This window comes from Xenopus laevis, chromosome 8L (assembly GCF_017654675.1).
Source record: "Xenopus laevis strain J_2021 chromosome 8L, Xenopus_laevis_v10.1, whole genome shotgun sequence".
In the NCBI taxonomy this organism is placed as follows: Eukaryota; Metazoa; Chordata; class Amphibia; order Anura; family Pipidae; genus Xenopus; species Xenopus laevis.
This window is the reverse complement of record NC_054385.1, coordinates 97,983,852-97,996,711: the sequence shown is the minus strand read 5'-3', so window position 1 is coordinate 97,996,711 and position 12,860 is coordinate 97,983,852. Positions and strand designations below refer to the sequence as shown.

General features: G+C 39.4%; 1 protein-coding gene across 4 annotated transcripts in view; it reads left to right on the top strand.

Moving 5' to 3' along the window:
• The window catches only part of LOC108698981 (papilin), a 51,728-nt gene extending 39,088 nt beyond the window's left edge, over window positions 1–12,640 (top strand). For all 4 annotated transcript variants that reach the window (XM_041573291.1, XM_041573290.1, XM_041573292.1 and 1 more), the window contains 10 exons: window positions 30–135; window positions 1,579–2,044; window positions 2,356–2,493; window positions 2,812–2,942; window positions 6,506–6,617; window positions 8,335–8,466; window positions 8,559–8,686; window positions 9,125–9,233; window positions 9,755–9,930; window positions 12,031–12,640. In XM_041573291.1, coding sequence (XP_041429225.1) covers window positions 30–135; window positions 1,579–2,044; window positions 2,356–2,493; window positions 2,812–2,942; window positions 6,506–6,617; window positions 8,335–8,466; window positions 8,559–8,686; window positions 9,125–9,233; window positions 9,755–9,930; window positions 12,031–12,173 — 1,641 coding nt within the window. In that variant the 3' untranslated portion in view covers window positions 12,174–12,640. The remainder of the gene's footprint in view (window positions 1–29; window positions 136–1,578; window positions 2,045–2,355; window positions 2,494–2,811; window positions 2,943–6,505; window positions 6,618–8,334; window positions 8,467–8,558; window positions 8,687–9,124; window positions 9,234–9,754; window positions 9,931–12,030) is intronic.
• Window positions 12,641–12,860: the final 220 nt, after the last annotated feature.

The following is a 12,860-nucleotide window of genomic DNA, read 5'->3' as shown; positions in this document are numbered from 1 at the left end:
ATTCATGTTCAGCACATTTATCTGTTTAGATTCCATCTGAAGAGTGCCGAGCTTCTCACTACGGATGTTGTTTTGACAACACGAATAAAGCCACTGGTCCTGTGGGTGAAGGGTGCAGAAGTAAACCAAGTTATCGTAAGTCCTTTGCTTCTTATTGAACACAAGGGTTAGCCATCACTTAATGCCAAGGACTTGTTTTTTTATTACAACACAGACATCTATGTCTCTCATATACGGTGACAAGCTGGCTGCCTGTACATGTAATTTTTTGGGGGACATGGTAGGCAGGTAAGCAGAGGATCAGGAGCATAAAGACAGGGATACATCGTCTTTCAGCAAAAAACACAGGTGTATTCAGGAAAACTCTTCCAATATAAAGTCACTGGCATACAGGAACATAGATTAGCGTTTTAACAGAACGTATTCAAGACTTTTCCCCACTCTGGGGTTCTCACCATACAGGTTGGCTTTCACACTTAGCAATATTCAGGCTTCTCACTAAGCCCCTTTTACTCTCCCCTCCAGGGACACAAATTCACCAGCCTCTGGCCTGGCTCACCTTTTGGCTTTCCTTAATCACTTTCGACTCAATCTCAATCACCTGGTCACGTCTCCCTCTGCTCTTTGCAGTGTCAGGCAGCACCCCCAGCCCCAACCCCCACCGGTATCCTCTCCTGCTCTGGGACCGGTATCCTCTCCTGTTCTGTGCCCTGCTCTGAGAGACCTTCCTAATACTTAACTTAACAGGACAGCTCCAACTGGACCACTGGAATGGATTGCCTGTTCCCTCCCAGATCCCTATAGCTTCCAGGATCAGCCAACAAAATCATTTAAACAGAGAAACCATTCTCTGCACATGACATTTAAAGGCCAAACACACCTTTTTACACTTCTCTGTGGTTATTCTACCACAATACCTTCTCCAAACACAGACTCCTTAAGACCTTTTGTGTCTGTGGAGTAATGCCCCAAGACCTGGCTGGGTTGCTGCCTGCAGCAACCCATACAGGAGGATCATCTCACATACAGGAGGATCTGGGGCTAGTTTACTTACAATGAAGATAAATAAAAACAGTGATGTTTTTTTACCTAAACACACATTCTTTTGGGAACTCAGGAGGTGGCACCAGAAAGCACCTGTGCAAGTGCTTCTCAGACTATTGTTGCTTGAATACATGGACTGCCATGTTTCTAAGAGGCAAATGGATGAAAAGTAATTGCAAAAGCACTTTTGTTAGCAGGCAATGGGTGGCAATTTCAGGAGATTTTGGACTGATTCCCAAGCTAATAAAAAAAAATTGTAAGTGCTTGAAATGTCCCATTGTGCAGTTGCCCTTAGCACAATGTTGATTGATCTAATCTTGTTCCTGTTAAAAGTTGACAGTTTACCATATAAAACTATATCAACTCCTATGCTATTAACACTAAGCTACTGTTTGTTCCATTGCCTGAAAAACGTGAATTTAACCTTTTCTCAGGAGAATTTACGTTTGCTATTGGATATTAGAATTGTCCCAACATTGAAATCTCTCTAAGGATTAATAGACAAGCCTCTTTGTTTCATATATTTTTTCACAGCATATTCTACAATTTGTCTGCTACCGAGTGCTACAGGACCATGCGCTGATTGGTCAACTCGTTGGTACTTTGTGCCTGAAGTTGGAAAATGCAATCGTTTTTGGTATGGCAGCTGCCATGGCAACAAAAATAACTTTGCCACAGAGGAGGAGTGCATGAGTTCTTGCCGGCAAATACAGGGCAGCAGTACTGGTAATGTAGAGTACAGGTACCGCAATAGAGGCATGAAATGGGACCGACTGACACACATTCATTCAGAGGCCCAGGGAGAGGACATGCCAGTAGAAGAGAGAAGAGATCATAATCAAGGGATGGCCAAAACACTTGACCAAGATCTTGAAGGTCGTGATCTCTCTGGACATAGCTATGAAGACAGCAGAATGGACAACAGAAGAAATGGAGATGTCACAGAGAGACATGGAACTAAAACAGAAGCTAAATCCTCTCCGCATTCTTCAGTTTACAGGTACATTCATCTTGATATCAAAGACCCTCACATCCTGACATGTGAGAGGTTTCTTATTACCCAATTGTGGGACACTACATGGAAGTTTAGGCCTGATTCAGTATAATTTTTCATCCTTGGATTGAGAAAATGCCCTTTATATTCTAAATTTCACTTTGGGAGTAAATTATAACTTTATCAAAAGCGATATTATTAAAGAGACCCCCATAATCATTCTATATGTCCCCTTTATTTAAAAGAAAATTCCAATATTTGTAATTATTAAAAACATAGGATGGATTTCTAATGGCAACATGTACATTCTTTTTCAGCATTATTTTGGACAAGGTAGAATTTTCATCAATGGTGGCCTTTACAGGACAAAACACTCACCTGCCATGCCGTGTCAGTGATTACCCCTTTCCTAATATTGAGTGGCTGAAAGATGGACACCTTATCTCGCGTTCCAGGTGAGCATTTTCCCTGACTGACACTTAGGGTAAGGTCACACGGGGAGATTCGAGGAGATTTTGTCACTTGGCAACTAATCGCTCTTCTTCTGGGCGACAATCTCCAAGAATTGCTTTCCCCTGCCTTCCCGCCGGCTATAATGAAAAATCACCAGCGGGGTGGAACTCGCTGCGCTTCATTTTCTGAAGTCGCCCCGAAGTTTCCTCATGAGGCAACTTCGGGCGACTTCAGAATATACCTTACAGTATGCTTTTTTGAAAAAATAAACTTATTTTCGACTGAATAATCCAGTTCTTGTCTTTATATCTTGAGCACAGCAAATACAGTTACAATCCAGATGGCTCTCTGGTCATTAGTAGTGTTCGCTCAGAAGATACAGGGGTGTATAAGTGTTTGGTATCCAATGGCAACCGAAAAGAGACACATCGGGTGCAGCTTCAAGTGAAAGGTAATCCATGGCTATAGAGTAATTTAATTTTTTGGTATAAGGTATTCCTAGCACAGGCAGCTTCTCCTTTCAGCACAGGGGTGTAACTATAGAGGAAGCAGACCCTGCGATTGCAGGGGGGCCCAGGAGGTATAGGGGCCCCATGAGGCTCTAATTCATATACAGTTTCTATAAATATTGGTAAAACAGGGCAACCTCTGGTATGTTGGGGGCCCTAAAATGAACTTGCTGTGGGGTCCATTATCATCTAGTTACACCACTGTTTCAGCATTTAAAAACATCTTGTTGGATTATACCCCTTTGTATCCAGTATGCACTAGGATTTATTTGCTTAACAGTGATGTTGATCTCTGTCTCATTTTTTAAGACATACATTTTCCAAAAAGATGCACCCTACAAGTCAGTGGCTCAGATGGAGTCTAAAGCTCTGCAAGAACCTCTGGCCAGTTTGGTTATCTCAATATGCAGTTTTTTCCAAGTAGAAAGGAATGTGATTACTGAACAAGGACGTTAAATATTGCTGGAGATTGTGGTGGTGGAGTTGATATAAACGAACTGGCCAAAGAATTTTGAGTAATTGTTCCCTTTATTAAACTGGTATCATTTGGTCTTATTCAGGGATTAAATTAGCATTGTTATATTATTATGTACTATTATTAACACATTTTTAAAATGCAAAATATTCCACAGTGTTGAACAATAAATGTGCATGTACATAAAACCTACAAAAATGCAAAAAGACCATTAATAGAGGTAAAGAAGGCCCTGCCCTAACAGTATCGAATGGTTAAACCTTAGAGATGCAGTATTTTGCAGAAAAGCTGTTCAACAGTCAGGGACCCATTCATCCCTTCATAGAATTACTCACACATTTCCCAGCCTTATACCAATACGTTTTTGGCTTCTGTTTCCCAGTTTACTGACAAAAAGTGGCTTTAATACTCTGTTCCTCACGGGCATCTGAAATGTGCTTTTAAATTTAATAAATAGTGTGAAAAACATTAAATTATCTTTACCCGTTGTAATGCAGTGACTCATCTTTCATTTTTGCAGGTAGATATTGAATTAAATGCCCCAGATGATATTAACAGACATTGATAGACATAGTTTATATCACCTTTTTGCAAATATAATTTGACATTTACTAGCAGGTTTTCCATTTCCAGTTATTGCACAATTGCACAGCTGGACACAAAAGCAGGAAGAATAATAAAGACATGATGAAATATACATATCCCATCTAATTTCAAGAAATACAGTATGTTATGTATAAAAGTATATGAGGTTGTATTATTGTATTATTGTCCTTTGGGTGAAAACAATAAAAAGTTTCTGTATGGTAATTTTGCTGTTCCACCAACAACTGAGCTGAATCTGAACCTTAATATTATGGGGGTTTTTTTTATCACTGGACAGCCAAAGGGGAAAAAAAAAAAAAAAAAAAAAAATATATATATATATATATATATATATTTTTTATTTTTTTTTAATCCATGTTCATCAATTTTTTTTGGATTTACAATATCCAAAGAATAGAAAAGAACCCCCACTAGAACAGACTAAACTCAGGCAGTCACAAAGTATTATTGACACACTTATTTATAGTTAGTTGAATAAACACTTGAATATACCACTTATTAAATTGTTATAAAGTGCTGTGCAATAAGTTATAAAGTGCAGTGCAAGGATTATTAGTGAGGAGCTTGAAAGACCAAATTTCTTCTTTCCCACAATAATATTAGACAATTAATAGAGTGATACCAAAATTGATCACCAATTTCTAAATTACTAGTAGTGCTAAAAAAATTATTTGATAATTATAATTGATTGACTAAAATGAGAATATTGAATACATTAGATTATAAAGTGCTACAGTGCTAAATTAATTTAGTAGTCCTTCCTAATTAATAAGGTTCAATTCGTTAAATAACTAGGCTGCCATTAGATAGGATAAAAATAAGAAATTAATTAAATCATTGCTCAAATTCATGAGGAAAGGAGGAAAATGAAAAAAGAGAGGGTGGAGTTGTCCCAAAACTACTACCTAATTTGTTCTATCCCTAGGACACCACAAAGGTGGAGAAGGCAGAGTAACCGGGACTGTGGTCTCGTGATTAACTAAGCCCTAAGCTGATTTGAGAGACTACGATATCCTATAAAACCACAATTCCACGGTCTCCTGGGAGTTTAGTATTGCAGAGAAAGAGAAGGAGTTGAACCGAGCAAAGATTCTTTCCACCACCCTCCAAAAATTGTTTGACCCCAAGTTGAGTATATAGTTTTAAAAGATAACCAGATCTGGAAATGAAACGCCGACGCGCGTTTCGCTATGTTAGCTTTGTCAAGGCGTAATGACAAAGCTAACATAGCGAAACGCGCGTCGGCGTTTCATTTCCAGATCTGATTATCTTTTAAAACTATATACTCAACTTGGGGTCAAACAATTTTTGGAGGGTGGTGGAAAGAATCTTTGCTCGGTTCAACTCCTTCTCTTTCTCTGCAATACTAAACTCCCAGGAGACCGTGGAATTGTGGTTTTATAGGATATCGTAGTCTCTCAAATCAGCTTAGGGCTTAGTTAATCACGAGACCACAGTCCCGGTTACTCTGCCTTCTCCACCTTTGTGGTGTCCTAGGGATAGAACAAATTAGGTAGTAGTTTTGGGACAACTCCACCCTCTCTTTTTTCATTTTCCTCCTTTCCTCATGAATTTGAGCAATGATTTAATTAATTTCTTATTTTTAGCCTATCTAATGGCAGCCTAGTTATTTAACGAATTGAACCTTATTAATTAGGAAGGACTACTAAATTCATTTAGCACTGTAGCACTTTATAATCTAATGTATTCAATATTCTCATTTTAGTCAATCAATTATAAAGAAGAAATTTGGTCTTTCAAGCTCCTCACTAATAATCCTTGCACTGCACTTTATAACTTATTGCACAGCACTTTATAACAATTTAATAAGTGGTATATTCAAGTGTTTATTCAACTAACTATAAATAAGTGTGTCAATAATACTTTGTGACTGCCTGAGTTTAGTCTGTTCTAGTGGGGGTTCTTTTCTATTCTTTGGATATTGTGAAATTTTTGAATACTGACTATAGTCAGACCTCCACCGGAATTAGAAGGATAAAAACCAAGGGGTGATTCGTGTTTGTATTTTTTTTGGATTTAGTCAAGATTGAGCTGAATCATTTGTGGTGGATTTGGTGTTCAGCCAAATGCTAAGGGCATTCCTTTGAGTGCCAGTGCACCTGGAAAATGTTCTTGGCAAGGAGTCATTACACTGTATACAATGTGCCTCTTCATCTAGTTTGTAAAAATATACCTGATACTATACATAATGAATGGTTCTTGAACTACTGTCCCATAGATAAAGTGGCTTGACTCTACAAATTGACACCAGGTATTGTTTTCTTCATAGTAACAAAAATCCAGTATGCCTTTTAAAGAATATAATTGTCACTGCAACTGAAAAATGCGGTGTTGACTTGTACTTTTCCATTTTAAATGATTTTAGCCATAATGTCTGTCTTATGATTTGATTTGTATTGGTAGATCTGGAGACACAAGAAGCTCAGAGAGGGAGTGAAGGTTTAAAGCAGCCAGACTCCTCTGCTTCTCAGTTGAGCAAAGACACCAGAAGTCATCTCCCACATTCAGACAGGAGGTATGTCAATCCTGAACATTATGCAGAGTAGATCTACAGAAAATGAAGTATAGGCTGGAAAGCTAGATAAAGGTAAAGATGGACTATTCAAATAAAAATAGGTCTTTAATATTCTGTTAATGATTGGAAAGAGAGGAACTGCGATTGCAAGACAGAACTTTCCATGTAACCACTATTTCAGCGAAGTAGGACCATCAGCTGTTACAACTCACCCTTACTAATGGATACTGTCACAATCTACTATATTATACCCACTATCCCACACTCTTTCTATAGCTGTTGCTCTTAGATGGCCCACTATGTATGGGGCCCTTCTTACTTGCCCATAAAGACAGATCTGCAAGCACACCAGGGAAAGAAGAAGCACTTTATATACTATACAGGCAATTCCATCTAAATATTGAAGTTTGTGAAGATGTGTCCATAGCAAACATTCTGTTACTTAAATTCTATGTTCAATGTGTGCTTGGAATTCTGTATATTCATATAATAATAAAGGGATAGTCTTGTCTGAACTGTCCAAGTTTATTGCCTTACAGCTTTATGAATGACACCGGCTGTGCTGTAGGATCGGGGTTTGTAACTTTTTTCCCACAGATTGCCAGTCCGGGCTTGCTTTTTTCACCCAGGCTCCACACACTTGGTATAGCCCAGACCCAAGATTCATCCACTTCAATCTCTACCAGACTTGAGACATTAACAAAACTGTAGGCATTACAAAGTACAAATTATATAGCGCTAAAACAATATTTTATTCCTAAATGTTTTGGCGTTCCATTTTGCATGTTGTGTGCATGTGTACTGGGATACAAAGTTGTGCAGTGAGATTTTGTTCAGGGTATTATTATCACTATTAATTTAACTATTTATTGCTTTTTTATACTAGTGTCTGTTAGAACCCCCAGAAAACTATAGTGTAAAATCCAGAATAATGTAAAACCAGGGAGGTGTGTTAAAGCAACTCAAATATAAGCACAGAAGTCCATTTTAAACTGAAATACAATATTTACTGTGTTAATAACAAGGGTTAAGCATTGCAGCGTTAATGTTACACTATAGGGGCATGTGCAAGTCACATGCACAACCTAAAGCAATAAGGTGCGTGGCTGTATGATATGCAAATTAACTGGACTTGGCTATTTACAGACACTAACCAGATGCAATTTGCCATGGTCCTATTTTAAAGATTTTAATCCCACTAATAATAAAATTCACAGAGGACAAACAGCCATTTGCAGGAACATCAAGACAAACATTTTGGAGCAAAATCAAGGAAAAGCACTCGTTGAAATGCATTATAAATTGGTGGGTCCACAACAAAAGTATAAATGCAGGAAAACTTAAAATAAGGGTATGTAAAATAAAGGTTAGACTATGATGTGCTAATGAAGAGATTATTTTCTGTTTATTAGCCATGTTAATAAGATGAGCCTATGTTTGTTTGTGGGGATCCTGCTCTTTTTCCTTATTTCTGTGTGCAGTGCACTTGAGCTCTGGTGTGTGAAACGTTGGCAATTTGTTGCATTTAGTGGAACTTTAGCCTGTTTATGTCCATGGCTTGGGTATGCAAGGCAAATAACGTAAATTTGCTTTATAATTATGATGAAGAACATCTAAAAGTGCAGACTAATTAAATATTATGTTTAAAAGCTAATAGGGCTTTTTTTTTTAAAAAAAAAAAAAGCACAGTTAAAACATTTGTCACTTTTTTCTTTAGGGGATCAGCTAAAACCCCCTTGGTTATTGATGCAAGTTTGGGACATCGCACGAGACTTCCTTGCCTTCTAGAGGTTCATCCCAGCACAAATGTTGAGTGGCAGAAGGATGGAAATCCACTATCTTCTACAAGGTAGAATAGCCTTCATCTTAACATCCACATGTGAATTTTTAAAAACAAATTTAAATGGGTGCAAAGCTGCAAAATAAATTGTCCTGCAACAGGCACAGAAAGCAAGCGGATGGCTCGCTCACGATTAGCCGTATGAGTCCAGATGATGCTGGGATCTACACATGTACTGCAACAACCGGGGCTGGGCGAGTGGTGAAGTACATCCAGCTCAATATCAGAGGTCAGTATTGGGAGATACAGGAAGACCAACAGAAATAAAAGTGTTTGATGTCCTGCTGAATAACCATGGTCTGAGTGGGTGGATAGTGATGGCTCACACACAGATGTTTTGTGCAGTGTAGAGAGATGGGTATGGGCACTGTATATTTGCCTCTCCATCTCAGGCTCCAGCCATACAGCTGATTTGTGCAGCTTAAATGTTTTTTGTTGAAAAAGTTCTCTGTTGAAACAGAAGCAGCATCAGCTGATGGTACATCATGATCCATTTCACCTTTCATTGAAGACACATAAAGTAAATTTATATTTACCTACTGTTCTAGCTAATGGTTCTGCAAGTAGTTACTATGGGTGAAGATATATGTAAAGTATAGGAAAGCATTTGTGTATACAAGTATTTCATTGTGTAGCTGCTTGTTTTGATAATAATTTCTTTGTATAGGGGAACTGAAAATCACTGGCCCACCATCTAGTCTCACGGTGTCCGAGGGTGAAAAGGCAGAGCTCCGTTGTGTTGTTAGTGGGCAAAATGCAAACATACAATGGTCAAGGTAACACTTCTATTTATTTATTACATCTGACTAAGCCAGCACATGCTTAAATCTTGGATGTGTAGCAAGGCCTGGGCTTTTATAAATAAATAAAATTGGGCCGTTTGCCCAATAGTCTGCAATCTTATCTATGAGTGAAGCTTCCCCGTCTGTAGTGCTACCCAGCTTAGTATTATTGGTGTCCTACATAAAGCTAGAAAATACCCTTAAGCCTGGCAATTTTAGATGGGTCCCAGTTAAGGTTTGACAGCTTTGTCATCAAAGATTTAGTTTAGCTTTTGGTTCATGTAATAAAGAGCAAAGTTTGGCCAAGTCAAGACGGCTCGCCAGTAAATGCTACCTGCTAATTGATAACTATGGATTAATAGACTTGTAGCAAACTTTTTTTTACATAACCTTTACACGGATCTCTCTTAATTTTGTCAGTTGGAGAAGTACATTTCAGGGGATCTTGTTGACTTATCCTAGGCTTCTTTTAATCCATGGATTCTGATATTGGAATAATACATGGTTCTTTCCAGAAATGGCCTACCTGTGCGTTCAGATTGGCATCACACCTTTGTGTCGGAGGATGGAACCTTGATCATTCGCAACACAAAGGCTACAGATGAGGGATCATATACATGCAATGCATACAACGGCGCCCACTCTGTCAGTGCCAGTGCAGATATCAGGGTGCACAAGAGCAGACCAACAGGTTGGTTTATAGTCCATAAACATGATGTGAAGGTCTTCATCTTCACAATGATATACAATATCCAAACTGTTGCCTGCAACCATCCGTTCCCCCCACAACCCACTTGCTTACTTGTTTGTACCTGCTAGCCTCCTGACTTTCTGAATATTGCCTCTGTGGTCCCATGGGTGGCTGGGCCCAGTCACACTCCCTACACCAACGGTTGTTACGCCAGTGGTCCCTTAGTTAAAAAACTAGGTTTCTACAAGATTTCTGACAAGCTTTTAGATCAATCAGTAATGGCTACATGCTGGATTGTTTCTCTTGGTGCTTTTCAAACAATATAATCTACAGCTCAGTGCAAGTACAACATTGTGAGAACATTTATAGTAGAAATATAAATACAGGTGTTGATTGATTATTGTTTTCTTAGTATAGGTGGAAGGACTCTGGGTTTCCAGGTTTCCCCCCACTGCCAGCTAGATTTGTGCTCCTATATGAATACACTTCAAATTGGGAGTCAAAATAGGCCCTGGCATTCCAAGTACACAGAGGCCCAAATAGTCCTCCACCAGCCCACTAAATAGTGACTCTCTGTGGGACCTTATAGCAGCCCCTCTGGCATTTGCCAGAACCCACAGATTGCCAGTCTGGGCCATGAACAGCATAAACAAATGTTGACCCCACCTAAACCTACAAAGCTCACCATAGATCACTAATGCAAATAATAATTATGGCCCTTGGGATTGCCATCTATTCTTTGTGAATTGGCTTGTAAAGTATCTATTCCAGCTGCATTAATGTCTCTGACAGGCACGGTGAAGAGTCTTTGGCTTCTGCCTGACAAAAATGCTTTCTTTGTTCCTTCTCTTAATAATTTGTCTCTCCCAAACTCCGTCACTACCCAAATATCCTTCAACTTCCAGGCCCCACCATGCATCTCTGTTTGTGTCTTTCCTCCCTACTAGGTGCCATTTCTGCCAAAATGTATTCCTATTTTAAAGTTACCTAACAAGCCTTCTCCTGACCTGCAGCCTACCGCACCCATCAGTCTGTGTCTACAACTCTGGCCTATTCCCCTCCTAATCTCCAGTAAAACACTGTCCTCTTTGCTTAGTTATAGAAACCTCTACTCTCATGCCCTCCTATTTTTCTATGGTCTATGTGCATTTTCTAAAAACTGTTTATAGTGCGGTGTGTGGTTCTGAATTGTGTGTTCATGCTAAATTTATATGCACTTTGTGTTGGGTGATCGGTCTTAATTTATGTGCAAATGCACAGCTTAAAATGACTTAATGATTGCCACTTAATGTTTTAACGCGTGTGTCTTGTGTGGCCTTCATACTGATGGGTAAGGGAGGGGTGTTGAGGTGGGCCCAGAAAATGTTGCTGTGCGGGGCCCCATGATTTCTGATGGCAGCCCTGCCCACAAGAATGCCTCCCCAACAGAATGTGTGTCCTTCCACTAGTTTATCTCCAGCCATTGTACTTACCCCAGTCTTACAATTAACAAGTTTGTATTGTATTGTTATTACAATTAACAAGACTTTGTTCCAGTAACAGGTCAGTGTTACCTAAGAATAATAATATGTATTTAAAGGAAAAGTAAACCTACTCCCCTACCACATAGCTCCAGCTATGTTCAATCCACCAGGAATGGTCTCTAGAACTGGAAGCTGGGGGAAGATCACCTTCTAATGCACATCACCGCCAGGAACCAGACAACAAATATGACATGACCAAACACACTGCTCACCTCTGTGCTTGAGACCTAATATTGGGGGGTTTTTTTCTAAAGTTTAGAGCTGGGGAGGAGGCAGGTGTATTCCATTAGCAGGGCAGGGGGTTTACTTTTCCTTTAACAGGCTAAGGCAAATTGGAGAGGCTTCAGATGGTTTTTTTTGCCTTCCTCTGGATCAACTGGCAGTTAGGCAGGTCAAAAAAAAGTTAAAAGGTTAAACTTGATGGACGTGTGTCTTTTTTCAACCTAACTTACTATGTTAACACCCGAGACTATAAAATATACATTAAGGTGCTTCTTTTAATACCTCAATTTCAGGTACAGCCTTTCCTTTGAACGCAGCAGTAGTTGTCAGCTATATCTTGTTTGTTTCCCCACAGATCCTCCTTTAAAACTAACAGAAAGGCATGGAGAATGCATAGACCATCCAGATCTGGCCAACTGCGACCTTGTTGTCTACGCCAGCCTCTGCTCAAATGAGTATTACAGCAGCTTCTGTTGTGCCAGCTGCTCCAGACACTGACCCCCACACAACCCACCATGGTACATAGACATTGTCTTTAAACTTTACGTGCTTCGTGGATCATAACCCAGCGGGTAGATACAAGAAACCTGTGCCTGGACGTTGCTCTGTGAAAGATCATTAGTTGGTTTGGATCCCTGCTGACTGGTTGTAGATATTACTTTTCAAAAGCAGCATTTAAAGCAGAAAGCAGCACAATATATAAAGAGTGTTTAATTACTATATGTTTAAACTGTTTCCATATTAGTGTTTGGGGGAATGTATATAGAGGTAAGAAAAGGGATGAGCTCACCAAAGCCCAGAACAGAGGGAGGCAGCCTGTGCCACTGCGTGTGTTACCCACAGCCGCTGTCCTTTTAATCCCATATTATAGGCAAAGAATAATGGGAGTTTGGTCGCACAGTAATTGTGGTAGAAAGGTTGCCTATCCTCAGTTCAAGGATAATAAATGTTTTATTGATCTACAACTCCCAGGAGCCATTGTTGTTTATTACAGCTGTTTTAGCCAGGTGTCTAGATGTCTAGAGTCTCCCAGATTTATATACTGGCAAAGCAGAGACATGGTTGGCGTGCAATGGGGCAAGGCCAAAAATTGCTTCCAAACAGTGGATAGATATAAACCAAAGTAATAAAAAAACAGGACAAGATAAATCCCTAAATACAAGAGGGAGGATTCCTGAGACCATT